Source organism: Zophobas morio, unplaced genomic scaffold (genome assembly GCF_036711695.1).
Source record: "Zophobas morio isolate AGI-343-1 ecotype UQ-CSIRO unplaced genomic scaffold, CSIRO_AGI_Zmor_V1 ptg000021l, whole genome shotgun sequence".
Lineage (NCBI taxonomy): Eukaryota > Metazoa > Arthropoda > Insecta > Coleoptera > Tenebrionidae > Zophobas > Zophobas morio.
The window spans coordinates 8274313-8300970 of NW_026972126.1; the positions used below are offsets into that span (position 1 = coordinate 8274313).

The 26658-nt window shown below is 34.9% G+C and overlaps 2 protein-coding genes across 5 annotated transcripts in view; one reads left to right on the forward strand and one right to left on the reverse strand.

The window, feature by feature from the left end:
- The window catches only part of LOC135132791 (calpain-9-like), a 179780-nt gene extending 168320 nt beyond the window's left edge, over window positions 1-11460 (forward strand). For all 3 annotated transcript variants that reach the window (XM_064060988.1, XM_064060990.1, XM_064060989.1), the window contains exons 6-11: window positions 5729-5869; window positions 9569-10367; window positions 10417-10647; window positions 10699-10923; window positions 10972-11223; window positions 11277-11460. In XM_064060988.1, the coding sequence (XP_063917058.1) occupies window positions 5729-5869; window positions 9569-10367; window positions 10417-10647; window positions 10699-10923; window positions 10972-11223; window positions 11277-11303 (1675 nt within the window). In that variant the 3' untranslated portion in view covers window positions 11304-11460. The remainder of the gene's footprint in view (window positions 1-5728; window positions 5870-9568; window positions 10368-10416; window positions 10648-10698; window positions 10924-10971; window positions 11224-11276) is intronic.
- Window positions 11461-16737: 5277 nt separating this feature from the next.
- Window positions 16738-19934, reverse strand: LOC135132700 (toll-like receptor 4). 2 transcript variants are annotated; one of them, XM_064060875.1, is made up of 3 exons: window positions 19730-19934; window positions 17496-19581; window positions 17150-17284 (listed from the first exon to the last, which is right to left on the reverse strand). In XM_064060875.1, the coding sequence occupies exons 2-3, from the start codon at window positions 19568-19570 to the stop codon at window positions 17251-17253; spliced, it is 2109 nt and encodes a 702-aa protein (XP_063916945.1). In that variant the 5' UTR covers window positions 19571-19581; window positions 19730-19934; the 3' UTR covers window positions 17150-17250. The 2 variants fall into 2 exon arrangements, with proteins under 2 accessions (XP_063916944.1, XP_063916945.1); XM_064060874.1 differs by having other exon boundaries at window positions 16738-19581.
- Between the last annotated feature and the right edge of the window lie 6724 nt (window positions 19935-26658).

The following is a 26658-nucleotide window of genomic DNA, read 5'->3' on the forward strand; positions in this document are numbered from 1 at the left end:
CGCGTGAAACATGCATCATGCATGTCAGATGAAAATCCTCACGCTATTCCAGAAAGGCATTCTCAGGAGCGGTTTAATGGAAATGGATGGGCCGAGATAGTTCACAATAATTTGGTAGGCCCTTACATTTTACCTCCTCATTTAACAGCAGTAGCTTATTTGCAATTTCTCATTGAAAATTTGCCAAGTCTGTTGTCTGTTAGATAACATCCTGTAGTTACTCGTCGAGATATGTGGTATCTCCAAGATGGGACACCTTTTCCAAGAGAATGGATAGGAAGGACCAATGTTATGATGACCTTGCTCTCCGGACCTTAATCCATGTGAATTTTTCTTGTGGGGATATTTGAAACAATTGGTTTATGAAACTCCCGTAAATACAATTCAAGAGCTAATAGATAGGATTGAGAATGCTACAGCGGAGATCAGGGGAAATCCCGCTAATAGAGGCCGTCAGTTTGAACAATTGATTTAATTCGTTAATTTTATTTTTATGCTATTTTCGGGTTGTACTGTTTTCTTCAATTAGATATTGGTCTTCACCAGTTTCCATACTTATCGACTTTTTATTTATTCTATATTGCTCTTAAAATAAAATAGGAAAACTTGTTCATTTCTGCCTCATTTAAATTTTGCAATGCATTAAACAAAGCAAAAGGGGCTCTTATTTTTATTATTGCGACAGTTGAATTAACAAAAAAGACAGTTCTTCAAAATCTTTCTTGGAGTAATAGCCATGCCGTCACTTGAATTCCAATGCGTTTTCTAAAAGGATATCCCACTTTCATCTTCTAAAATTAACAAGGTTTCAAGCCTAAACTTTCAATCGGTTAATGGGTTGTTAGTTCTGTACTGTTCATCTTTTAATTTTCATGACTTGCGGTGTGTCTAAATTAGCCAATAAGTACAAAACTTCAGAAATTTTGCAACTCACCAATTATTATCGTTATCCGGAGAATCCCAATACTAGTCTTTGTATTCTACGACGCAGATTTTTTTGGTTATTTGACATGATTAATCGGCAAGAGACATTAATAAAAATCTTTAATTTGTCAATTTTGTGCTCCAACGCCGTAATTTTTACGATTACTCTTTATGGCACTTTTGTTGATAGGATTTACGAAAATAAATTAATTATGCATATTTATCATCCAGTAGCGTTTGAAAAGGTTATAAGGATTAATTTTCCTCTTATAATTTTGATAATATAATAGCATATTGTTCAGCGAGTGAGAAAATTGGTCATTCCACGAGGATGAGAGTTTCCGGAAGGAGCCAAAGGCGAGTGGTGGAACTTATCCGAGTGGAATGACCAATTTCTCACAAATTTAACACTATACTTTTTCTGCCCATGCAATAATCAAGAAAATAAAGACAAAAAAATCAAGAATTATTAATTTTTGAAAAAATGATGACGTGTAAACACAACATAACCAGGGTAACGCATGGACGAGTTCAATTTTTATTAGGGGTGATAATGAGGAATTGTGGAGAAAAGGAAATGTCGCGTTCTGATTGGAAAAAAGCTGTGGAAAAAAGTGCTCGTTCTTCAATACATTGAAAAATGGTCAATTTTCTCAATCCAAAATGAAGTAAAAATTCAAAATTTTCTCAATATGAACAGAAAAAATAAGTTTTTCGGACACTCCATGAAAATTGACTAGATTTCTTTATATAGCAACAAGATAACAAATCCAGTTATTATTTATTTGAATAAATATTAAAACTACAGTTGTTAAGATTAGAAAATGTAATACTTGAACACTTTGAACCATTAAAGAATAGTGATGATTGATGACCTTCGGAAGGTGACGAATGACTACAAGCAGGAACGGGTTGTAATTCAGCGGACAGTATGATGGTATTTGGTGGAGCCTGGCACTCAATAGCTGATGACGAAGATGTCTGATTAAAAATCATTTGCGACGTTTTCAGTTTATTATTTATACTTTCTTCTGTATATCCTTCCTATATGTGGTCGATTGCCATGTTTTCTTTTACTCTCACCGTGCTTTTTAACATGGAGTAATGAATGTATTCGGCAAAACTAACCTTTTCATGGAAGAAAGCAAGCATAACTTCTTCGTCGACATTTCTCACTTTCCTCGAGGTTCTTCAAGAATCGAAAATATTATAGGCCTTCTGATATTTTTCTCGGAATTTTGATGGTAATAAAGCTGCAACAGCTTCAAGCGCTACTGCTGATATTCCAGGATCACGTTTAGTATTTCCTCCTTACATTTTCACAAAATTAAATAATAATTAAAAACAGCTTTAGAAAATTCATTTTGAATGAAATTCTTCAAGAGAGTCTGGTATACTGTACTGCCGCACTTCATCTATTTTACCCCATTACGAAAATAAAATTCGATAATGAATGTATTTTGCTGATATGAAAAAACATGATCTTACTATTGAAGTTAAATTAAGTGACTACAATTTTACAATAAAAATTGGGCGAAAGTTATTTCGACGGGACTTCCCTGGCCCCTAAAGTACAGTTCAACAAATCCCGCTATTTAATAAAATTAAAAAACAAAAAGATTCTGCGAACTGTTATTTGCAGTCAAAGCCGATGGGTTTATTTGATCAAGATCATCACGAAAATTGTGATGTTGAACAGTCATTTTTAAATTTTGAAGCATTTTAACATCTAGGAAAACTCGTATAACTGAGGAAAACCTAGAAAAAGTAATCATTGTTATTATGAATTCCCGAAGTTGTAGCCCACGACTGCAATAGCGCTAGCGATCGGACGGCAATGAACATCACTTCGGCGATGCCGAAGTCTTGTTATTTGTGATAACCTCAATACATTAAAACAATATAGATAAGTAATACCAGTAGCAGTGTAAGAAGCTCAATGATATTCTATAATGTGTTTTAGCAATATATATATTTTTGCCTTTGTCTGCGACATTCAACTTTTTTTTAATGACACTATATATTTTTCAGAATTCTTTTAGCTCTAAAAGAATTCTAAAAATGCTTTTCTGAATTCATTAAGTTATCTTACTTTATTCAACCATATTCCGCCACTCTCTATGATTCGAACTCATTATGTTAGGAAAACACACTTGCTTATATTTGGTCTGGGCCGCACTTGTCCTTAGGAATCGGATAGGGCGGCCATGAGTTGAGAAGTTTATGAGGCCAGGCATAAGATGCTCCAATATCTAAATATCAAAAAAATTATATTTCGTGATTGCGTTTTTAAGAGTACGAAAACACACTTGCTTATATTTGGTCTGTCCTTAGGAATCGGGCAGGGCGGCCATGAGTTGAGAAGTTGATGAAGCAAGGCACAAGATCCTCCAATATCTAAATATCAAAAAAATTATATTTCGTGATTACGTTTTTAAGAGTTCACAATTTTAGAAACTTTAAGCAAGTCAAAAATGTGTAATTTTTCTATGCCAGAAAACCTAATTTGTATTTGATTAATCATAATATCAAGGATTTCGGAAAAGATTTGCCTTAATTTGTGTTGTTCATCATTCATTTCACTTCCTTTACAACGTTTCGACGATGTGCAGTCGCACATACTGCGTGCTGAAGTATCATTTTCTGTCACTGTTGCAAGCACGGAAAATGAGGCTAACCTCAATTTTTTCTTTTTTTCAACACATCCGGTTATGGGTTCATTACGGACAGCCTACATATTAAACGGTATCAGTTTTCCCTACACTACGAGGCAAGATTCGAGTCTGCCTCTGTGTAGTGTGTTGAAGCGCACTTTTAATTATGGGAACAGCGAATACCCACTTACCAAGATAAAAGTAAAAATAATGTTTTACATTTATTTGTGAAATATTAGAAAAAAAGCCCTTTATCGGCCAGAAATAATAAAAATAATAATACAGAGCTAATTCATTATTGAACTATTGTCTTAACAATTGTAATTGTACGACTCTAGTTTAGTTCACACACGAAGGCAATAACACAATAACGCCAAAACGAAAAAGTACAAACTGAACGAAACACGGAAATCCAAACGACAGATGTGGCAGATGATAATAGATCTGTGCATATATTTGGTGATTTTCTTGGACCTCCGTCCCCGTTAAATACACTAGTAATTTTTAAGAGTATAGTATAAAATTAAATTAATAAGTAAACAAATAAATCAAACTGATTATTTCACAATTGTGGACGAATTGGAGAACGTAGCAACTACGTGTGAGGCACACACCAATATCATGTAAAAGCTAAATACATCCACTTTATATTCCTGCTGCAAATTCTTTTAAAAACTGTAATTTTAATACCTACTTACGAGCGAAATTGAAGCCAATAAATGCAAGTACATGTCATAATCTAAATTTAAAAGTCAGGAAATCTTAAATTTTGAACCAGATGGCGCTGATTGAGGCCGAATGACAGCGATGCCTCCGGCCCAGCAGGATTTATTTAAGGAACGGTTGGGTGTTAATTTAGCACCAGCACCCCCGCACTGCATTCCTCTAGGCGGCTTTCGCCTCCTGAATGTCATTCCTGATGTAATCCCGTGATAAATTCCGTTATTAACGACGCGATTTTGTAATTGCGCGGCAAACTATAAACGCCGACTGAGAGGGAGGAGGAGGTGAATGTTTATCAATGATGATTGGAGCTCGTTTTTGACCCTAAATGAGTTCTAATCTGATGGAAGTGTGTACGTCGTGAAAACTGATTGCAAAACGAACAATCTTAATCTCATTTGTAGCGAGAACGACCGTTAATGTTTCGTTCTCACGGTGCGATTTTTTCAGCCGAAATGAAAAGTGGATTCTGAAAACAGGAAACGCGGTTTGATCCTGTCTATCCGAGGGTTTCTGTGAGAGACAGAAAATGCATTTCCAAATTTTAACTTGGCAGTCAACTGGAAGTAACAGAGGTGTACTTCAAATTGGATTTAGGGTTTTATTTCAAATTGCTCCTTGTCCTTGCTGTGCTGCCTGTATAAAATTTATACAACTTTTTTCTATTGCAGCTTTTGTCTTTTATATTTTCCGAGAACACAGTAGGGAGCAATAATAAAGTCAAGTGTTTTATTATGTTACTCCCGGTACACCTATGAAATTCTTATTTTATCAGTATTTACTCACCCTGGTACCTGAAATTTAATTGAAACTTTAACATTTTAAAGTATGAGACCTCGGACCCCTTTTACGGGTACTCCAGTTCCGCGTTGCTGGCATTTTAAGCTGCGTTTCGCGGAAGACGTTTTCTTGTGGTGTAGATTGCCGCTTTCATTGGAAATCTTTGAATTACTTCTTTCAATCGAAGTCAATGTGTGGATGAGTATGTCTTCCTCTGTTACCTGCCTTGTTAACTTGTTCTCTTATCGATTATGCTTTGAGCGCTCCTGCTGACCACTGCTCGTCCTTTTTCTCATAAATAAGTCAATTACTGCACCTGAAACATTCAACTGCGTGCCTTCGCTGGACAATGGTCCTTAGAACAGGACAAGATCGAGTCTTGGCACGCGGTAAAAATGATGAGATATCTACCATTGTAACAGTCTCAGCTTTGCTTGGACCGTCCTGATGTCTAACTCAATCTCGTTTGTAATTCCAATGAGAAATAACTTGTGCTGTAGGTAATTGGCTCACTTTTATAAAATGTTGAGCGTTTATGGAATGGTTTGCCTCAGCGCAAAAAAAATTCCAGATAAAGCGTAGAGAACAAATCCAGTGGCGTGTTACTAGGTTCAGTTCCCACTGATTTTTTTTTTTTTTTGTTACAGGTTCCGCTTCTGGCATTTCGGTGAATGGAAAGATGTAGTTGTGGATGATAAACTGCCGACCTTCAAGGGCCGTTTGGTGCATTTACACAGTTCTAATACTACCGAATTTTGGGCAGCTTTATTGGAAAAGGCATACGCTAAGTAAGTTAGTTTTTTGCTTAATTTATTGTTACTATTATTACTTTTATTTTTTTAACTCAAATCTACGTTTTATATACTGTATTTCAGTAATTGCGACATTGCATTTTTATGTATTTTGAATATAATTTTCATCATATTCCGCATCATAAATAATAATCTACTTGTAAACTTTTATCGCAGTTTTCTCTAATAGACCCGTATCGTGAAAAATCGTGAACTTTCCAATGAACTTTTGGGATTATTTCTACTTACATAGTCCGCTTGGAAAGTAATGAGTGTCAGTAAAGTGACGGGCTTTCCGTTCCACTCTCAAGAATATTATAAAACATTGTTGTTTATTGCTTTTATTTCAAATACCGTATAATCAGCATAATTTGTGATCACACCTGAGGAAATAACTGAACCGGATCGTCAATTAATTCATACCACTGCAGAAACTTCAAATTTCAAAAAGAAAAAAAAGACAGTTAGTTTACTTTTCGAAGAAAGTTATAGCAAGATCTTTTTTTAGTAAATTTTGTTTGATTTTCCAAAATTAGGAAATATGTGTTTTGTAACAACCTGTCATACCTGGGATCTTTCATTCAATCTCAGTAATAAACATGTGTAAAACGTGGTAAACGTAGATTTGGAAATAGAAGTACCATGAACAAAAATCGAACTAAATATTTTTTTAATTTCATTAATTTGTAAAATTTTATACATTTTCTAAAAAATAGGAAGGTTTTTTGCTGTGTCTACAGAGATTTAACATGTGGCAAATTGGAGGAATGAATTGTAAAATAAAATTAGTCGAAAATGATAAAATATGATTTCGTGAAATTTCTATATATTAAAAAAAGTAGCTTACGCTTGGGCAGTCAAACAATGATTACTTATTTTTTTTATATTCTTTTTGATCTTGTATTTCTGAATTCCTTAATGTATCATACTTTAATCATCCATACTCTGCCACTGCCTTTGATTCGAACGCACTATATTACAGTATCACTATTAACTTACTTATACATGGTCTGAAGCAGATATGCGGGGAAATCAGGGGAACGGTCAAACAGTTGTTCCAAAAGTATGAAACAAGGGCACTGTGATAACCCGAAACATCCCGCTATGATTTGACATGTAAAAAAAATGTTTAAACCCGCGAAAAATGCAAAATTTGGTATCGAACTGTGGCAGAATGCGTTCAAATGTAAAATTCACCCTAAAATTGGAAAACGGCCCCTAAACCAAACACAAAATATGGAGGACAAAAATCGTTTTTCTACTCATTAAGGTTGAAGTTTGTCATTTTCCCATCGCTGGCAGTGGATGAAATTTCATTTCACCCTCTAGTGGAAAAATACTCGGCCGTCTACGATTTTAAAGGGTCGTCCAGCCTGAGCGTTTCGCAGCTAGCGAAACGTGTCGCGTATCGCCTGCACCGACCGCACCGTCCGCTTCGCGCGCTTCGAAAATCATGACGCCTAGGCTGGACGACCCGTTAGTGTTTGACGTTTAATACTGCTAGTTTACACAAGTGAAAACAATGAACATGAGTGAGACTGACGAAGTTTCTGAAGAAATTTTGAATGCTGCCAATGCGGCATTTTCGAATCTGATACAAGTGCAGTTATTGATACAGGAAGCAGCCAACTAAGTTTAAACAAAGATACAAGTTCAAATAATACTTACGATAAAAGTGTAAATATTATTGGTGATAATTGCACAAATTGTTCTATTACAGTTAATGTATTTCAAAAATAAAATACCTACCATAAACAAACATTTATTTCCTAATTTCTTAGAAAAAATAGTATATGCAACTCGCGGATGAAGAAATTTCAACGGCTCGAGTTTCTTTTTCGCACTCGCTCGTTGCACTCGCTCGTGTGAAAAAATCACTCTCGCCGTTGAAATTCAACTTCATCCACTAGTTCCATAATGTACTATTATTCCTCCATTCTAGAGAGCCGAAATCAATTGTGAAATTATCCCAACTGAACAAGTAGGCGAATTTCTTCTCCCATTGACAAGTCCTCTCCTGCCTTTGGCAATGAAATCAGATGTTATGAATCAACTGAAATATTTGAATTTAAACACTAAATGAAAAAAAATCTGAATTAAAAATAACTTAAACTTAAAATTTGCCTGAAAAACGAAGTACCTATAGACAGCAGCGCGAGGGGCACCCCCTCGCGAAGGTCTATTGCCCCAATTAGAGCCACTCAACGCGCTATGAATTTTAAACACTCGCATCACTGAAGCCTTGTAGACCCTTAGTTCACTACGATTGGAAATCTAGTATTACAGGTACATTAATGCGAAGTACCCTGTCACTGCCGCGCATTTATGGCTCCTGAATTTTGGCGATAGCAAGTAGAAATAAAATATTACAGTTACAAAAAAGAAAACAAACAAAATTATTATGCCACACTCTATCAACAATTTTAAACAACAAAGAATTTATTTACGTGATTGTGTCAAATTGCATTCACAGAATACTTCATGGACCGACACCACATATCACATACAAAAAAAAAACATGCAGTCAATACGATCAAAATCGCAACAAGCTGGTTTCGGAAACGCTGCGCCCTCGAAAATGAATGTTCGAATTCAAGCCGCAAAAATATTATTAAACCTGTAAATAAATATTAAACCTTCATTTTTCGAGTCGACGAGGATATTATTTTCATGGTCCTTTGTCTCAAAATGCTTCAACGCTTAGATAAGTTTAAATTTCATACATGAACAAACTGTTAGCAATCTCGAGTTGGTTATTTGTTCTCTCAGAGTGAAATTTTAATTCATTGTACCTTTGATCCCTTCGGACAAGCAACCCAAAAACAAGCAAGCGTTGTAAATCATCACCATTATAAACCTAAGCAATTTAATGGAGAGTTACCACTAAGCACTTTTGGAATCAGAAACTCAATATTCACTATTGGGTGGACCCTACTTTATATATAAGATGCACTGTTAGCAATACGCACAATATGCGTCACTGGACTGGACCAAAATAAATCAGATGTCGATAGATGTCATGATAACGTCTAAATCATTTTGTATGTCAACTATGTTGGTCCCTATTTCACATTTGCCACTATTCAGTGAAATTAGTCAATCACGAGTGGTAAACTATATTCAAATTTGATTCAATGAGACAGGGTTGCCACACAGTTTGCAATAATTAGCAAAAAAGACATGTTATGATGAAATTAGACAAAATAAATCTGATATGTAGAGACAAAAAACAATGAACCCAACACCGTTCCCTGTGGAACATTAGATAGACTTACCCTTTAGCAGGATCCGAAACGTATACTATGACGAAAAACCTGCGAACAAAAAGAAACAAAAGGAGGATAGGCCGCGAATTCCAAAATGATCTAATTTACATATGTATACACTGACCGTTTGTTTTCTAGGGGCTATAGGTCAAACTAATAACGTATTGCTTTAATGTAGTTTCCCCTCTTGTAACGTTGATACCCGGTTTCTCCATCCCCTTGAATATCTTCTTGGTAGTCTCTACCAGCTAGTCTCTAGCGATGATTCGCATTCACTGCCCATTCTGCTTGAAGTTACAACCTTGTAAGAAAATGAAATATGACTCCCCGGTATCTTAATTGTAATATTATGAAAACCGAGTGTTACTCTTTTGTTCTTATTTTCTTTCAAATCAGTATTAAACCTACTCATGTTCATTTTCTCTTACAGATTTTACGGCTGTTACGAGAACTTATCTCAAGGTTCTACTACTCGAGCCCTTCAAGACCTCACAGGAGGCATCGTCCAAAGTTTCGGCCTCACTCACCAAGACCGCTTCTTAACATTTCAAGTCCTAAACAGCGCTGTTCCTAGATCTAGTCTCCTGATAGCCACTGTCACTCAAGAAAAAGAGAACAAAAGACAGCTGCGTTTGAGAAATGGGTTGATTACCCAACACGCTTACAGCGTCACGGGTTTGGCAAGAGTAAGAGGACCACAAGGAGAGACACCATTGGTAAGACTGAGAAATCCGTGGGCCAGGGGAGAATGGACGGGACCATGGAGCGAGAGATCATGGGAATGGGACGGGTTATCAAACAGAGACAAAGAGCTGTTAAGCGTGAGAGTAGCTAACGATGGCGAATTCTGGATGTCGTTTGAAGATTTTTCCAAGCATTTCACTCAGTTGGATTTGGTCCATATTGGTCCTGATGATTGGATGATGGAAAATGCATTACATTCCAAGCAACCTTGGCGGGCGGTTTTAGCTAGAAGAAGGTGGAGAGCGGGTTATAACGCTGGGGGTGGTCCTAGTTATGTTGAAACTACTTCAATGAATCCACAGTTTCATGTCCAAATACCTAGAACTTCGAGCAACAAATGCCACGTGGTGGTTTCTATAACACAATGCTACGAAACAAATGTGTTGGATTTGAAGAAAAAAAAACCTTTATATGCGATTGGGTTTGCAGTTTATGAAGTACCTCATTCTATGCAAAGGCTAACGCCACACTTTGTTGCAGAACAAGTAGGTGTGAAAGTTTTCTACTATCTAGTTGTAAACGTACAGATTTTAGAAACCTCTTGATGTAACTAACCACTCAGTGGCCAGAGAAGTGGTAACATTCTTCACACTGCCTCCAGGTGATTATATAGTCGTACCACAAACAAATATCCCCAACCTGGACGGAAAGTTTCTTTTGAGAGTCTTCACGGACGAACAAAGCAACATCTGGGAGGTTAACGAAGACAACATGATAATCAGAAATATTTCCACCGAATTTATGGAAGAAAATGCTCCAGTTACGGTACTCATCCCTACTTTGTTTTTAATAAATTGTAATCTGCATTTTTTACAGCCGGAAGGTAAAACGCTTGTGACGAAACTTCTCACCAAATTTCCCCCAGAAGTCGATGCTAGTCAATTACAGAAGATTTTGAGGGCACACTGGAAGTCTTACTTGTCCGAAAAACCGTCTCTAGAACTCTGTAAGAGTTTAATCATGCTGAGAGATTACAACATTAGCGGCCGTCTCAACTTAATGGACATTCCAGTGCTGATGCGTATGCTTCAATTTTGGAGGGTACTTCTTAAACAAAAATTGGATTTATTTGATAACGTTATTTTTCAGTTGGCGTTCCAAAAATTTGAACGTGGTCACGGGAATGGCAAAACCTCCAGTTATCATTTGCGGGCCCTTTTGTGGGAGGCTGGGTGCACTGTTAGCAATAAAGTGTTAGAATGTTTGGTCCTCAGGTTTGCCAAAAACCGTATTTTGACTACTGAGAATTACGTAATGGCTTTAGTTCGTTTGCACTTGTCACATGAGAGGTACCACAACATTGATACGAAAATGAAAAGTAATCCGTTATCTTTGGAAGAAGTAAGTTACATGATAGTGGGGTTGTTCATTTTGTTGTAAAATGTATTTTATAGATGATTCTTATGACTATCTACTCATGATATCTTTCCTGGTGATGTACTTAGAAGCCAAAGAACTGTTTGGACTCCCTCCAGTCTGACTGTAAATAAGAAAAGTGTATAAAACTGGTTATTTATTAATAATTTAAGAATAATAATGTAAAAATAACTAATATATGTGTTTTTCAAAACTATATAATATGTTGTTTATTCATTGCACAACTGGCCGAATACCTTCTGAAGTTGAAAAAACGTCGGGACTTTATCAAATACTTTGACGTAGTCAAAATAAATTACAGCAACAGGACTACCGCTGTCAAGTTCTTTAGACCAATCATTGAGGCAACAGCGAAGATTGGTATACCGATCGGCTGGGCACAAATCCGTGTTCCTCAGCTGGAATGATTTTATGGTCAAAAAGGAACTTCATCACAAAATGAGACACAATGGATTCCATTAACTTACAAATAAGACTCGTTAAACTGATCGGACGAAAATTTCCGGTGTCAAGTTGGTTACCTTTCTTAAAAATAGGTTTGACTGTTGCTGTTCCCTGAACGTTCGGCAATTCACCGCTCATAAATGATTACTACATGACTTGACTCAAAAACTTAGTTACTTAGGGAACACATTTTTTTAAAATGCCAGCGGACAAGTCGTCAGGTCCGGGAGAAATAGTTTTCTTCAACTTTCGGAGTCTAGTATACTTCCTCAAAGAACTCAACACTAGTTTGAGAGGTAGGTATTACATCGGAGTGCGGAAACCACGACGAAGTTTGAAGATAGTTCGAGAGTGTATGCCTCAACAAAGGTATCTGCAAAGATATTTGCCATTTTGTGGCCGTTTTCTAACTGATCCTCCAAGAGTGTCACGAGTGTCTTCATAGGAATATTTAGCACCTTTAATTTTAGTGGCTAACTGATTTGAAAAAGTTGTGTTTATTTTAATCAACTGATCATTAATCCAAGGTTTTTTGTGGACTTCATAAATATTCTAGGGGTGGAGTTAAGGAGAGTTAAAGTTCTTGGAACTGGGATTTAAACGCTTCTCAATTTTCGGAAATAGTATCACACTTAAGAATTAATGTCCAGTCAACTTCAAATAGGTCTTTTTCTAACATATAATTGTGATAATCGTTATTTCGTTTGGAATCTGTATGTTGATTTGAAGATTCGTCAAAATCATCATATGGTCAGATTTATTGATGGGGTAAGAAAATTCTAGATTAGCACTTAGTTCAGAATTGGAAGAGAGAAGTAGATTTAGCACATACGGGCGTTGATTGTTTCTGTACCTAGTTGGTTCCGTTACAGTTTGATGTAGATGTGAGTCAATTCAGGCATATTAAAATCCACATAAATGAGAAGATATTGTAGTCATTCGCTAAGATAGGCAACGTATTAAACAGCTTATGGACCTTAATGTAAACAACCAAGAGCAAGAGTTAATAATTTTGCAGCTATTTTTCAGGAATAAGGAAGGACTCGACGTTTGGAGTGATACTCTTAAGTTAGACATTACAAAGTCAAATACATATAATGCAAACTCCTCTTCGTTTTCTAGATTTACGGTAATTCCTAAAAAGATTGTATCTAGTGAATCAGGTAAATCTGAAGTAATCTCCACAACAAAAAGCTTATTTATTTACATAACAGTCACTGGCTCTAAACGCTTAGATGTAAGAAAGCAATATTTGTATACATTAATGGGCATCAAATAAATAAATAAAACATCCTAATGAAAAATTATCACAAGGAGCAGCACTTGAGAATTCAATCCTCAGTGTCTGTAGCCCATCCGACTCGTATTTTGTTCTTTTTTCAGGTAACCTTTTTCTCGAATCGACTATAGATAAACTAACCTTACCGAGAAATCGGTGCAAGTCTTCTACCATTTCGGATGTCAGAAAATCGCTTATTTCTGTCACTTTGACGGTTGCCGGGCGGGCCCCATACCGCGAAATGGTATGTCCTAGATTTCACCGGGTTTTACCGGGTTTACTACTATGTACTCTCGAATAAAGTTTTTAAATACTGATTTGGCGATATTTGCACAACTTAACTTAACTGTGAGTCTGCCCACTGGATTCAGACAAACGACTTTGAGATTCGGGAAACCAAATGCAGCCCTACCAACAAACCCTTCTCTCACGTTCTCGAAGACCATATTCTGGTCGCGTCACTTCTGGGTATATAGCATACAGTGGGTGTATGTTACGTAGCAAAGAAGAGAGGATGAAACGCAAATTCCTGGTGCCTTAAAACTGGAACAAATTGTCTAAGGGAATAAACCCTGACAGAAAGTTCTGGTCCTCCAGGTTGGAGGACTCATCTCTTGTAAAACCACATGCCTACTCGAGAATCCAAAGTTAAGCCCCGGAATTTGGATGGGAAAAAAAGGCGACGATTATTGGCTACGAAATATAACTAGTGAAAATTGGTATATGGAATGTTCAAGGCATAACGAACAAATAGCTACACCGAAATAGAGGATGAAATGACCAGACAAAGCATGGACATAATTGCTCTGTCATAGATCAAAAAAAAAGAAGAGCGAATAAGAGATTAAAAAAGTAAGTCCACTTCTGGTATATAAACACGAACATGCAAGAGCAGGCGTCTCTCTTTTGTTACGGAAAAATCTTCAGCAGTGCATCAAAGATTATAATTTAATATCTGAAAGAATTCTTACAGTCACTCTTGGCATATTTGGGATTAAAACAATTATAATGCGAATATATGCGTCAACAAATGACACTGTAAAGCAGGTTAGAGATCAGTTCTACTGATAGCAAAATATTGGCCGATTTTAATGTCAGAGTTGGTTCAAGAGACAATGAAGTACGGAGAAAATATGGTAAATGACTGGGGAGGGGATCTTATTGAATTATTGTGTAGTCAGTTTGAATTAAGAATATTAAACTCCCAATTTCAACATAAAGACATCCACAAGTATACGTGGGAAAAACCCACACTACAACAAAAATCTATCATTGACAACAGAAACACCCGACAAGGATCAAATGTTAAACTGTATGATTGCAGAATGAAGCCAAGTGCGAACTGTGGCTCTGATCATCATTTAGTGATATATAAGATGATCTATCTATTTAGAAAGAACATTACCAAGAATAACGACCAAAATCAAGTCTCTGAAAACAAGGTGAACAACGAACGATATAAACTATTTCTTCTAAAACAAGACAGCAATAAAGAACTATTCCAGCAAAGACTAGAGCAAGAAGTAGTTAATACACCTAAATATGACGAAATTGAAAAAGAACATCAAAGGGGAAATAAGCAAAGTCGTAATGGAAGTGTGGGAACAGAATGTGGGAAAGCAAAGTTAGGTCACCATTGGCTGTCCGAGGAAATGAAAGAAAAAATCAAAAAATCACAAAAAAATTATTATTACAAGAAATGGCTGAGTTCAAAGTTAGGTCAGCACAGAGAAGAGTGTCTTAGTTTTGCAGATGATCAAGTGGTCATGGATTAAGACTCGTATGACCTAGAGTTCATGATATGAAGTATATAAAAAATGAGGGCTGCAGATGAACTTGGCCAAGACAGAATATTTAGTAATTAACAGCGATGACATGGGATATCTATCTGGAATCGTTACACCATTCAGTCCCTGATCCACAATGACCAGATGCAACGGGTTGGCCCAATGACTGCAGCTGCAGCACATACTGAAATTCAGCTTTGGCTGCTGTAAGTTTCTCCGGTAGTATTCTACGGGATGTTTCAGCTAAAGGAGGGCCGGTTGATAAACCACCATTATATACGGATAATATTCGATTATTGATTTACAATTACAGCATTTTGTATTTCCAAGATGAATCTTGCATTTTTTTTGTAAAATTTTACTTTTTCAAAAATCCAAATCTCTGATACAAAGTAAAGCCTGATTAATAAATCACAAATATATAAGAACAATTATATACAGAAGGTGAGAGCGAGGTCATATCTAATAAAATCGTCAACCGGTAGATAAACCATGTGATGGATAAACTGTCATAAAAAAAAATTCTAGGACTACTTTACCAAGTGCAAGTGTTTGATATTGGATGGGACAAAAACAGAGTAGACTAAAGCTACCGTTACAGAAACCTGTTTACTTTTCGCATTATATTATTTTACTTTATTAAATAACTGTAATCTAATAAAGTAAAATGGAAACACGTGGAGTGGTGTTTTGACACTCGTTACTTAAATATTAAATTATATCTAATTTGCAAGAATATTTACCTATTTTGTGCACGTTGGTTGAGCAAAAGCAAGGGCTTAACAAAACACCTAAATAATAAACAATTTGGTGTAAATATCGCATCATTCACGAAATTGACCGAAAATTGATCAATAAGAATAATTTAAACAATATTAATGCTGTCAACCACTATTTAACATTTTATCGGTCCCCAAACCAAACCGCAAATGCGATGGTTACGTGTTAATTGATATTAGTACTAAAATGCTTTTAGGTCTATTAGCACGGCATAAATTAATAGATTCGCCACATTAAATTCAATTTCTGTAAAATTTAGTAGCATTTGCTCAAATATTAACTAAGAAATAATAGGTTACACAATACAGCCCAAATTTTGGTACTTCCTCGGCGTGGGTTTTCTAATTTACACTAGCGTAACTACATTAGCGCAATTTGATACCTATTTTAGTACAATATATGAATTATCAAAATATAGAAAATACGCATATTCTATAAGAATACTATATGTATTAATTAGCTTTTGAAATATATGTAATAAACACGCAATACGTGTGTTAGTTTTTATAAAAATATACTACTACCTATTTCGGAAGTAACGTATCACATGAATCTCTAAGAATTTTAATAGCTGAGAAATGCGAGAATTTTATATAAAGTATTCGTTGTAAACCTTGTCTTTTTTTATATAGAACCATAATTCATTCCACAGAGCAATAAAAAATATTTTCTATTTAATAAATTGTAATGGGCGTGGTAGCAATGCTGTTCGAAGAGCAATAAATTAATATTTAATAAAACGATTCTTAATAATAATCTCACGGAGAAATTTTTTCCTGTAGACTGCATTCTCTACATGGAAGCTACATTAAGGTAAAGTAGAGTCCACCATAAGGTGAATATTGAGTTATTTAAAGCCACCAATAAACCACTTAGGATTGATGGTAATGATAATACAACCGATTGGTTTCCTGAAAGGAACAAAGATTGTATGAATCAGAGGTACATGAACACATTATACACAACTACGTTAAACAAAATATATAAAAAAAGTCATGGCTCAAGACTTGTATACTGAAACTCAGCTTTGGCTGCTTTAAGTTTCTTCGGTAGTATTCTGCGGAGTGTTTCAGCTAAAGGAGGACCGCTTGATAAACCAGGCATAATATTTTGCTCTATTTCTATTTAGACTTAAAACACTTAATCCCGTAAGCAAATTTCGCCTTCATTGTGATAAATAAACAGTAATTTGATTTACAGAAAGCATATAATATTTACAACATACACTGTTAAAGTATTTAGTCGCTGCTTTAACACTCATCTTTATAGATAACACTAATCTCACTTTTAAAACTAACAGTGTAATTTACACCAGCGGCGCATTTACTTGAACCACACGTTACCTCTCTTCCATTTTTTATCCTCTTGTCATCTCTCTTTCTAAATAAAAAAAGTAGAATATATAGAAAAATATATGTACATATATACATTTAGTTAGGCCGTTTTTACAAGAGCAAACATTTTATTTTTAATACCATAAACGTAAAAAATAAAAAATCCAAGTGCATGTATACACATTTTATCACAAATACGTATTTTCATTAACTTCTTTTGGTGGTGCTAAAGCTTCCCTTAACTTCTCCCAGAAGATTTTTTGCTTTTTGTCGTCGACATCCCATTGCAGATAAATTCTAGTTTTGAGCAGGTACTTGAGCGTAGGGGTCATATGCGTTTCATTAACAGGTCCTAGTTTTATCAAAATTAAACTGTCGTCCACATATTCTCCATTTTCATTCTGTAAAAAGAGCCTATGATGCTCCGCAATCTGGCTCTCCCAGCGACACCACTGCGATTTAGCATACGAGTTACTGATAATTAAGAGGGTTTTTCGACTTTTGGCCACATTCTCTAGCACATTCTCAGAGATCAAAGTACCAACTTCAAAATCCCGTTCGTACACGCACAGCTTAATGTAGGGTGGGTAATTTTCAAGCATTGTTACTAACCTTATCACAAAATTTCTGTCTTCGTTGCTATACGAGACGAAAGCATCGTACATGTAGTTAACATAGCCTTTGACTTCAGTATTTCTTCTGATTTTTCGATTCCTACTTAAATGCAAACGGGTCAGAAAGAGCCAGTATCTCAAATGCCAACGAAAATAGTATAAGCTGAAAATAGTGACACCACCAAAAATGATTAAAAACACAAGAGGAACCACTAGAGTCCAATTTTGGCAGTGATAGTTATTTTGGAGGAACTCCTTCACCGTTAAAGTCGTTGTGGTGTCTGGGAAGGCGCATAAAATGGTTTCGTTGTCTATTAGTTTCATTATTCTTTCATCGTTCCATTTTAAAGAACAATCACAAGTGTACGGGTTGTCTTTTATTTCCAAATGCGTTAGATTTTTGAAATCTTCAACCATGGCATTGGTCAAGTAGGCAAATTTATTTCCGCTCATTCTCACATCTTTTAAATTACTATTTTTGTAGAAAATTGAAATCTGCCAAGGCTGCAGACTATTTCCAGATACATCAATCGTTCTTAAATTCACCAAAACTTCAAAACTTGGAAGGATAATCAATTTGTTATGTTCTAAGCCCAAATGTCTTAACTTTTGCAGATTTTTAAAAGGACTTGCTTTTCTATCAATGAATGTAATACCACATCCTCCTAATAAAAGAACACGAAGGTTTTGCAGACCTTTAAACATATCTTCATTTAACGCCAATGGATGATTTTTCATGAAAAGATTATGCTCGAGGTTTAAAAACAACAGATTGCGCAAATCAGCAAAACTCCCATTGGCAATAACATATATGGTGGCATTTTTAAGAGCTAGAATCTCTAAATTTTCCAAACCCTTAAAACTAGTGTTATAGAGTGCGTGGATTGTGTTGAAACTCAAGTTCAGTCTTTTCAATTTTTTCATATTGACGAATTTCTCACCATAAAGAGAAAAATATGTAGCTGAGAACGCGTCGCCCGAGTTTAGTTGTAGATCTAGATATGTTAGCTGCTCAAGAAGGGCACCTTCTGGTATTGATGCCAGTTTATTTCCACTCAACAAAAGAGTTCTTAAATTAGGTAAACCAACAAATGCGTTGTCTGTTATGTTTAATACTAGTGATTCTTTCAAGTCTAAAATTTCCAAATTGGGCATTCTCGGGAAGGTTTCGCCACTTATAACTTCAAACTGATTTCTGGCCAAACTCAAACTGGTAATGCTGGTCTTAGCAATAGCTAGTAGTAGATCTTTTAAGGAACTCTTCCGTAAACCTGTTGCATATAAATTAAGTAACTTGAGTGGCACATTTCCTGCTGTTTCTTCTATCACTCGAGCAAGAGTTGTAGTATTAAAATTATTTTCCCCCAATCGTAACGACGTCAAATTTTTAAGTGAATTGAAGGCCTTAGGTTCTATATCTTCAATCTGACACAAAATTAAATGCAGTTCTTCCAGTGGACTATCCTTCAGAAATTGAAAGTCTTGTTCAGTGATCTTTTTAACGATATTTTCACTCAGCTCCAGCTTAGTTAATTTTGATAGTTTAATTAAAGAGGGGGTTACTTCTGATAGTTCCACGAAACCATTTTTGACAAGCTTCAATTTTTCCAAATTCACTAAACCATCAAAACACCCTTTCTCCAAAAATCGTAAATTCGTATTGTAAGAAATTGATAAATTTCTCAGCGCAACCATTTCCAAAAAGGTCCCCGATGCAATACGACTCAGGTTAAAATTTGCTTCTATTTGTAATGTTGTCACCCCTGTGACTAACTTCATATCTCCAGGTTTAATTTCAAAAATTTGGGTTGCTTTCAACAGGAACGTATCCGTGTTAAAAGTGATGTTCTTTGGAAATGCATGACATGTAGCTCTTCCAAAACAAAACGAGTACCTTCCGGGATATTCCCTACACCTGCACCCACTCTCTTTGTCTTCCCCCAAAAATACGGATTCACTTTCTTGCGATGGTGTAGTTGTTTTGGTCCACAAAGCAGGGCAGAAATCTTCAGGGCAGGATTCGAAAGACCTTGCAGCGAAACCCACCACCAGCAAGGTGATAACGATGTACATCGTTGATCATGCTGCAAAAAATTGTTGTTATTGTAGTGTGACTAACTGCCAAAGTTAGATCTAAGCATACGTAATATTTACCCACCGCACTGAGCAAATAATGTTATTGAACTTGTCTGTGCTGCACCCTGTTAGAATTCTTCCCGAAAATATTCTTACCTTCGATCCCTGTCATTATCACATCTTCACATCACAGTACTTTCGCGGTTCACTAAGTTTTGTGGTTTTGTGAAGTCTCGATACACATCACTTCGCAATTTACGTCCGTTCGCTAAAACTATTAGAACATGTGTGTTAAGCAAATAAGTTTCTCTCGACTTCGACGTTCTCTGCAGTGAGCAGGGACGGCCTTGTCGACCGTTGGAGGTACCGCAATTTAATTAAATTTTATCAGTTATGTGGTTGGCTGGATTTCTATGTGTGCATGAAACGTATATGGAAATGGACCGAGGCCGGATCTGGATAAAGACGGTTCGTCGTACTTACTTCCTATAACATTGAGAAAGGCTATGCTCTTCGTGAGCAGAATTTTAAGCATGGGTTGGCTAGTTTTCACAACAATGGGTTAGGAGGTTTATTGTTTCAGTGATCTTTCTGGTACTGATACCTGTTTGTTAGATACACTGCTTGAGCAAAATTTAATGCGCTCGGATAAATTAAACGGAATGCACAATCTGAACGACAACATTACGAAAACACAGAGTTAGTTTACTTTTGTCTGTTAAGTGACAATTGATTTGCGGACCAGCTAATGTACATTTTATTGCGCAGTCTTGTGTTTATTGTTGTAAGAAATGCCTTTACCATTACCTACCATTATATTTGAAGATATGTAGCTATAACCACATATGTCAACTAGGTCAATAATGGTCTCTTAGTGAAAAATCCCACACACTTCCACAAGTTTTTTAAATAGCGGAAGAGTAATCTGTTTATTTAAAAATAAAAATAACAATAAATTAAAATTAAGTCATGTAATCGCGGTGACTTGGCCGAAGTGATGGCATTTAAACTAGTTTTTATTTGTTCCTTGTTATATTGTTGTACACATAACATATGACATAAACCATCACAACTATCCCGGATGTGGTAAATTTCCTAACAGTTGTCCACCACCGACAAATAACTTTAGAAAATTTATGCGGAATTGTCTATCATTATCAATTTAAATGTTGTTCTAAGTCAGTAGCTTATGGTCAAAATTTGTTTGCTAATAATTTGAAACTCACTGGAAACTTTCTGTAGTTGAATATTTTGTAGATCGATGATCTTTATCGACAGGCCAGTCAAAAAAAAGAAAAAGAAATAACGTTTGTTCAACATTATTCACTATTTAAATTAGGTGGAATATCTGCTATAACATTCGACCTTGTAAAAGCAAACTTTTTTGTAATATTTGTGACGTCAGTCATAACTCTCAGAGCAACTAATACGGCTGTTAGTCACATTACACCCAGATTATCGGTGAATATTTGAATACTCATGTAAACAATACCCATTATCTGTTATTATTTTGTTTCATACAAACGTAGTTCGAAGTAAACAAGTTTTCTAACAAGACATTTTCACAAAAAATATAATTTTCAGTATGCCTGTACAGAAAATTATTGTACATTTTGAGTTGAAACGTTGCAAACTAACAAATTCATGCCAGTGAATGATGACATTTCTCACATTTGAAATTTACTTATTAAAAATCGTGAAACCAATAATAAAGTGCATCAGCTAAAATATGACTAAGTATAGTTGTAAAGTTTAAGGCGAAAATATCAGAACTCGTATTAGGTACATCTGATGGTCAGAAGTTATCGATGGCCACTTTGCGTGAGAACACGTTATTCAAATTAGGAAGGTATGTTTTGTAAATATTGATTTAACTTTGGTAACATAAATAGATAAATTAAACAATGCTGTGATAATCTGGAAATACCAAGAAAAAATGTTTATTTTTACTTTGGCGGAGAAAACAAAACTTTACAAGTTACCGAAGGATAGATTTTGCCCGTTTTTCGTCATGAGTACGTATCATGACAAGGTCACATTTTACAGCTAAATGTGTCTCTTGAAAAATCAAAATCAAACAAATAAATCAATTGAGTTAGTCATGGCGGTTTTTTGTCATTGAAATGTCCCATATAGGATTTATTAACGCTGTTTGAACCATAAACCCGGCATTTCAAACGTTAAAAATGCATTTATTTATTTTAATTTAATCGCGGGGAAGTCATAAGAAAATAATACTCCCATATTAATCACCGTAACTTAATAGTAAGAATTATTTATCTGTACAGTACACGATATTCCTATAAGGTTTAAAAAATACCAGTTTTAATTATTGTATTCGCAAATACGAACACGATTTTCTTACTACATCAACTAACAGGTGTTTAACTCTGATAAAACTAATTAAACGTAATTGCATTCTTGATCAAGAACCATAAATAGGTAGGTATACGAAAATATTTTTCTAAAATGATTTTGTTACCTTAATCACTTGCTTTCAACGCTTATTAGGACTTTAATTTTCTCATCAGACATAAACTGAACCTCTGAACCTGAAATACCTACTAAATTAAGTAAAGACTGACGCAACCATTAGTACCCATTAAGGAATGAAAACAAAGAACATACTCGTATATAAATATTTGTCAATGGACATCTTTCACTAACTAAACTAAACTAAATGAAATAATTATAAATTTATTTAAAAATTTTTCAAATATAAATAAAATTTAATTTGTATTGTTGGCATATATCGGACGACCAACATAATTTATAATAGAGTCATCCTTGCAAAAGATTTAGAATGTTGGTAATTAAACATTCTCATAAATTTCAAAAAATGACAAATGCAAAAGCGAATATGGCCCACACTTTTTAATAAAATTTCTAATGAAATAATAATATAAGAAAAATTTGGGGGTGTTTATTCTTGTAATAAATCAGTGCATGAAAATTTTACCAAAATTCAGCCCTAAAAGGGTTAAAAATGTAAATAATACAGTCATAGTTTAAAAACAAAAAATCCCATGAGCGATTCGAACGCGCGACCTTTGCGTTAGTGTCGAGATATGATTCCACATTTTCTCGTACGCTTTGTGCTTGAATTCAGTAAATGTGTAAAATTTGACTCAAAGTTTGACAATTAATTGATAAACTAATTAATAAATGAATTTCATAGCCCACTAGATGTAGATCATTTATTAACACCTTATAGTAGTACAAAAGCTTATTATACAATTTTGATTTTTTTCGGAAATTTGGATGTCTAAAAACTCAAGGCGGCCTTATAAACCACAAGTATAGTAAAACATATCTTCTACAGTTTTGTGTAAAAGCCAACTAATTCCATTGAGAAGAAACCACAATGATTGTAAATATCATTGCGCTTGCCGCTTGCTACCTGTCGTGAGACGCAGGGACGAACTTGGAAATTTTAATATGAAAACAAAGTATATAGTATATATTCAATTAATTGTACTTTTCTGTGCAAATCAAGTATTGATCCCACTGTTTGTGTTTCAACAAATTTATTACAATAAAGAAAAATAAATATGTATCTTGCAGTGTGCGTTGTTTCGTTAAAAGTATCGGGTAAGAACATTTGCACAAATTCGAAGCCGGATCTGTTAGCCTTCAGTCTTTGAACGCGCACAAATGATCTACCACAATTCTCTATCTAGTCTTATATTTGACATCTTTGCAATCACGTGACTGCTAGAAGTTTTATTGTTTATTGAAACTATTTGGGTTATATCTCGCAGATAAAATTTAAAAAATGCATTTGTATTACCACGTATGCCGTAATATTCTAACTTATACAAGAGAATGTCATGATCGACACAATCAAACGCTTTCGAGAGATCGAATAACGTTGCTGATACAAAAAATTTATTGTCAAAATAATCAAAAACATTTTCTACAAGATCCAATAGAGCTAGAGTAGTATTTTTATTTTTCCTGAATCCAAATTGCGATTTTGAAAAAAAGTTGTGCTTTTCCATGTAATTAATTAATTTTACTTTAACAGTTTGTTGAAAAAAATTTCGAAATCACTGAAAAAAGAGAGATGGGGCGATAATTATTTACATATATTTTGTCCCCTTTTTTAAAAATGGGCATAATCTTTTTTAAGAACAATAGGAACGATACATACATACATACATTCAATAGAAAGGTAATAGTTTTGCTATGATATTTTCAACATATTTGATAACCTTAGCACAGACTACACAGACAAGACACTGTCCCACCACTAACAAATGAATATAGTCTTTAATTCAAGAATCCAAATAGTCGATTTCAATCATTTTGCCCTTGAACGCTTAAAAATTTGCAAAATACTGTAGTGGCTACCCTGTTTAGTGAAAACTTTTAGGAGAATGTAACAAAGTCATTTAATAGATTCTCTATTAACTAACCTTGGAATGTAACTAGTAAAACTAGAATTTTGACACTTCGGGTCAGAGACATTGAATATAAATACATATATACACTTAAACCTCCTTGCTTTGGGTTCAGTGAGGTGGGAGATCTCCCACCTCACTGTTTGGGTTGAAAACATAACCAGATATAACCTCAAAATGGGTCCGACCAAGACGTGTGAAGTGCAACCCCCTCCTGCGAGTCCTGCGGCGACAGAATACACAATACAATACAATATAATCATTCACTCACATTTAAAAAATATATAAATTTAATTTATTCAATTTTGACATGTAAACAAACGTTTATTTTGCCGTCAGTAGGCCACTAAAGCTTTGGTTTATCCGGTAGCACCATAAAATTTTTAAACCGCTAGCGAAATAAAATTTTTATTTTGCTGTTTTAAAACCATGGTTACCATTTCTGTAATTTCTCCAGTGTCTTGCTGCTCTTTCCATCTAAAGAACTTTTGATACACTTTCTGATCTGGTCTTTTCTGGGAACAAGTTTTGTCGTTAGAATCTTGCATGATTTTGCAATTTTTCGATAATTTTAGTTTGTTTAAAATAAACAAACACCGTCGCCAGAGTCACATACTACACACACACACCTGATATTGTACACTAAATTCTACGCATATAAAACTTTTATTTGGTCGCTGTCAATTCTGACGTTTCTCGAGTCTGAACTTTGAATCACACAATTTTTCACAATTTGGGACTTGGGGTTGTCAAAATTGAATAAAATTTTGTATTACACTCGCGGTTAAAATGAATGTGTAACTCGTGGTCTTAAGGCGCTCGCGGCATACGCCGCTCTCGCCTTAAACTGACCGCTCATTAAACATTCACTTTAACCGCTTGTATAATAAATAACTATAATAGCACTCATACATTTTTTAGCTTGTTCATATTTTTTCTAACTATGAAAGTACGAACGCCTTTATTATTTTAGTAAGTTAAACACAATTACTGTGACTTCTGTTGATGTATTTTTTTAACATTATGTTAGCTTTTATCAGAGATTGTGTTGTAAAGTGCCAGTCCTCACGTTTAAAAATCGCGCGTATGAAGTGACGGTTGAGGCAAAGCCTACTATAAACTCTTACAGTAGGCTTTGGTTGAGGTAAGTCGTCCATAAAGGTCACGGTCGTTCAAAGTGGGTATGTGTCTTGTCTGTGTAGTCTGTGACCTTAGCGGATAAGCCATATACATCTATAGATTTAGTCTTTTTCAAACCCTTTATAACATTGAATACTTCATGTTCTATCACTTCGCCAATATAAAATGAGTTTACAGGAGATTTGCAACATTTCTTTAATTGTGACATGATATCATCAATAGGTAATAAGTTAACGGTAAGTTTTTCAACAAGAAATTTGTTAAAGTCTTCAGAATTTACGGATGGAACTGCGTGCCTTATATTGTTTCCTAATTGTTTATTTATTATCTACCACGCCGCTCTGCTTTTATTTGCTGAGTTGCCAATGTATTCACTATTTACCCCGTCCGCGTGTCGATATGTAACCCACGGACGTTGATATCCTATGTTGGTGGTATTATACTGAGTTAATTTTGTGTGTTTAGGGAAAAAACTCGAAGCGGATTCGTACATCGCAAGTGTAGGAATATATTATTGAATAACATTTAAATAATTTTAAAATAGAATTTTTTAAAATGACGTCATCAAATTGAGGGTGGTGATGATTAACCACATTTTGGTTAGCGATTTACCATCTACATAAAAATCCTAATATACATATAAAATTTGATAACAATCGTTCCAGTGTTTTCGGAGATGACGTGTCTAATAAAAATTGACGCAAACGATAGACAGACAGACAGATAGACGCAAACGGGAGACTACTTTTTCGTACTCTATACTCGATTACTATATTTCCTTAGCTTAAACTCAGGTAGTAAAAGATGCAAGTAAAAATACAAGTTATAAACCATCTTTGGTACTACAAAGACACCTTCACTAGCTCTTGTTTTGAATTTGTTTGTTTTTACCAAAAATTGACGTTTATTTCCAAATTATCAAAACTAAAAAATAGCTATATTTTAATTTAAAATAATAATGACAATAAATATGAAATACTGTTACCCAATTGTATTGTTGGTTGCGTTTTGAATTTTTTAGACAAGGAGCTTATAAAGAATCATGTGTAAATATGACACCATTTTAAGTATCATTTAAAACTGGAAGATGTTTAGAATTCCCACGGTTTGCTTCCAGAATTTTACATCGTTGCTTGAACATCTACTTCTATAACAATATTTGGCTATCGGGTAAGTGAAATTATTATACAGAGTGGTCCACGACTAATAAAGAGCCAGATTAAATTTGAAACGCAACCAAAAATACATTTTCACCACTATATTGGATATTATTAACAAAGTGTTGACAGTTTGTTAAGGTTACTATGTTTAATGCTCCAACTGTAATTATAATATTATCCAGAAAATGTACTTTGGGTTGCGTTTCAAATTTATTCAGGCTATTTATTACTCGTGCACCACCCCGTGTATACTTACGTGTAACGTAATCACTACCATTCTGTGAAAATGATTTTTACCTACTTTAACGTTAAAATGTTCTCTGATTAAGTACCTAACCGTTCCTTCCTCCGTTTGGTGACATATAATCTACTAAGCCCGGGT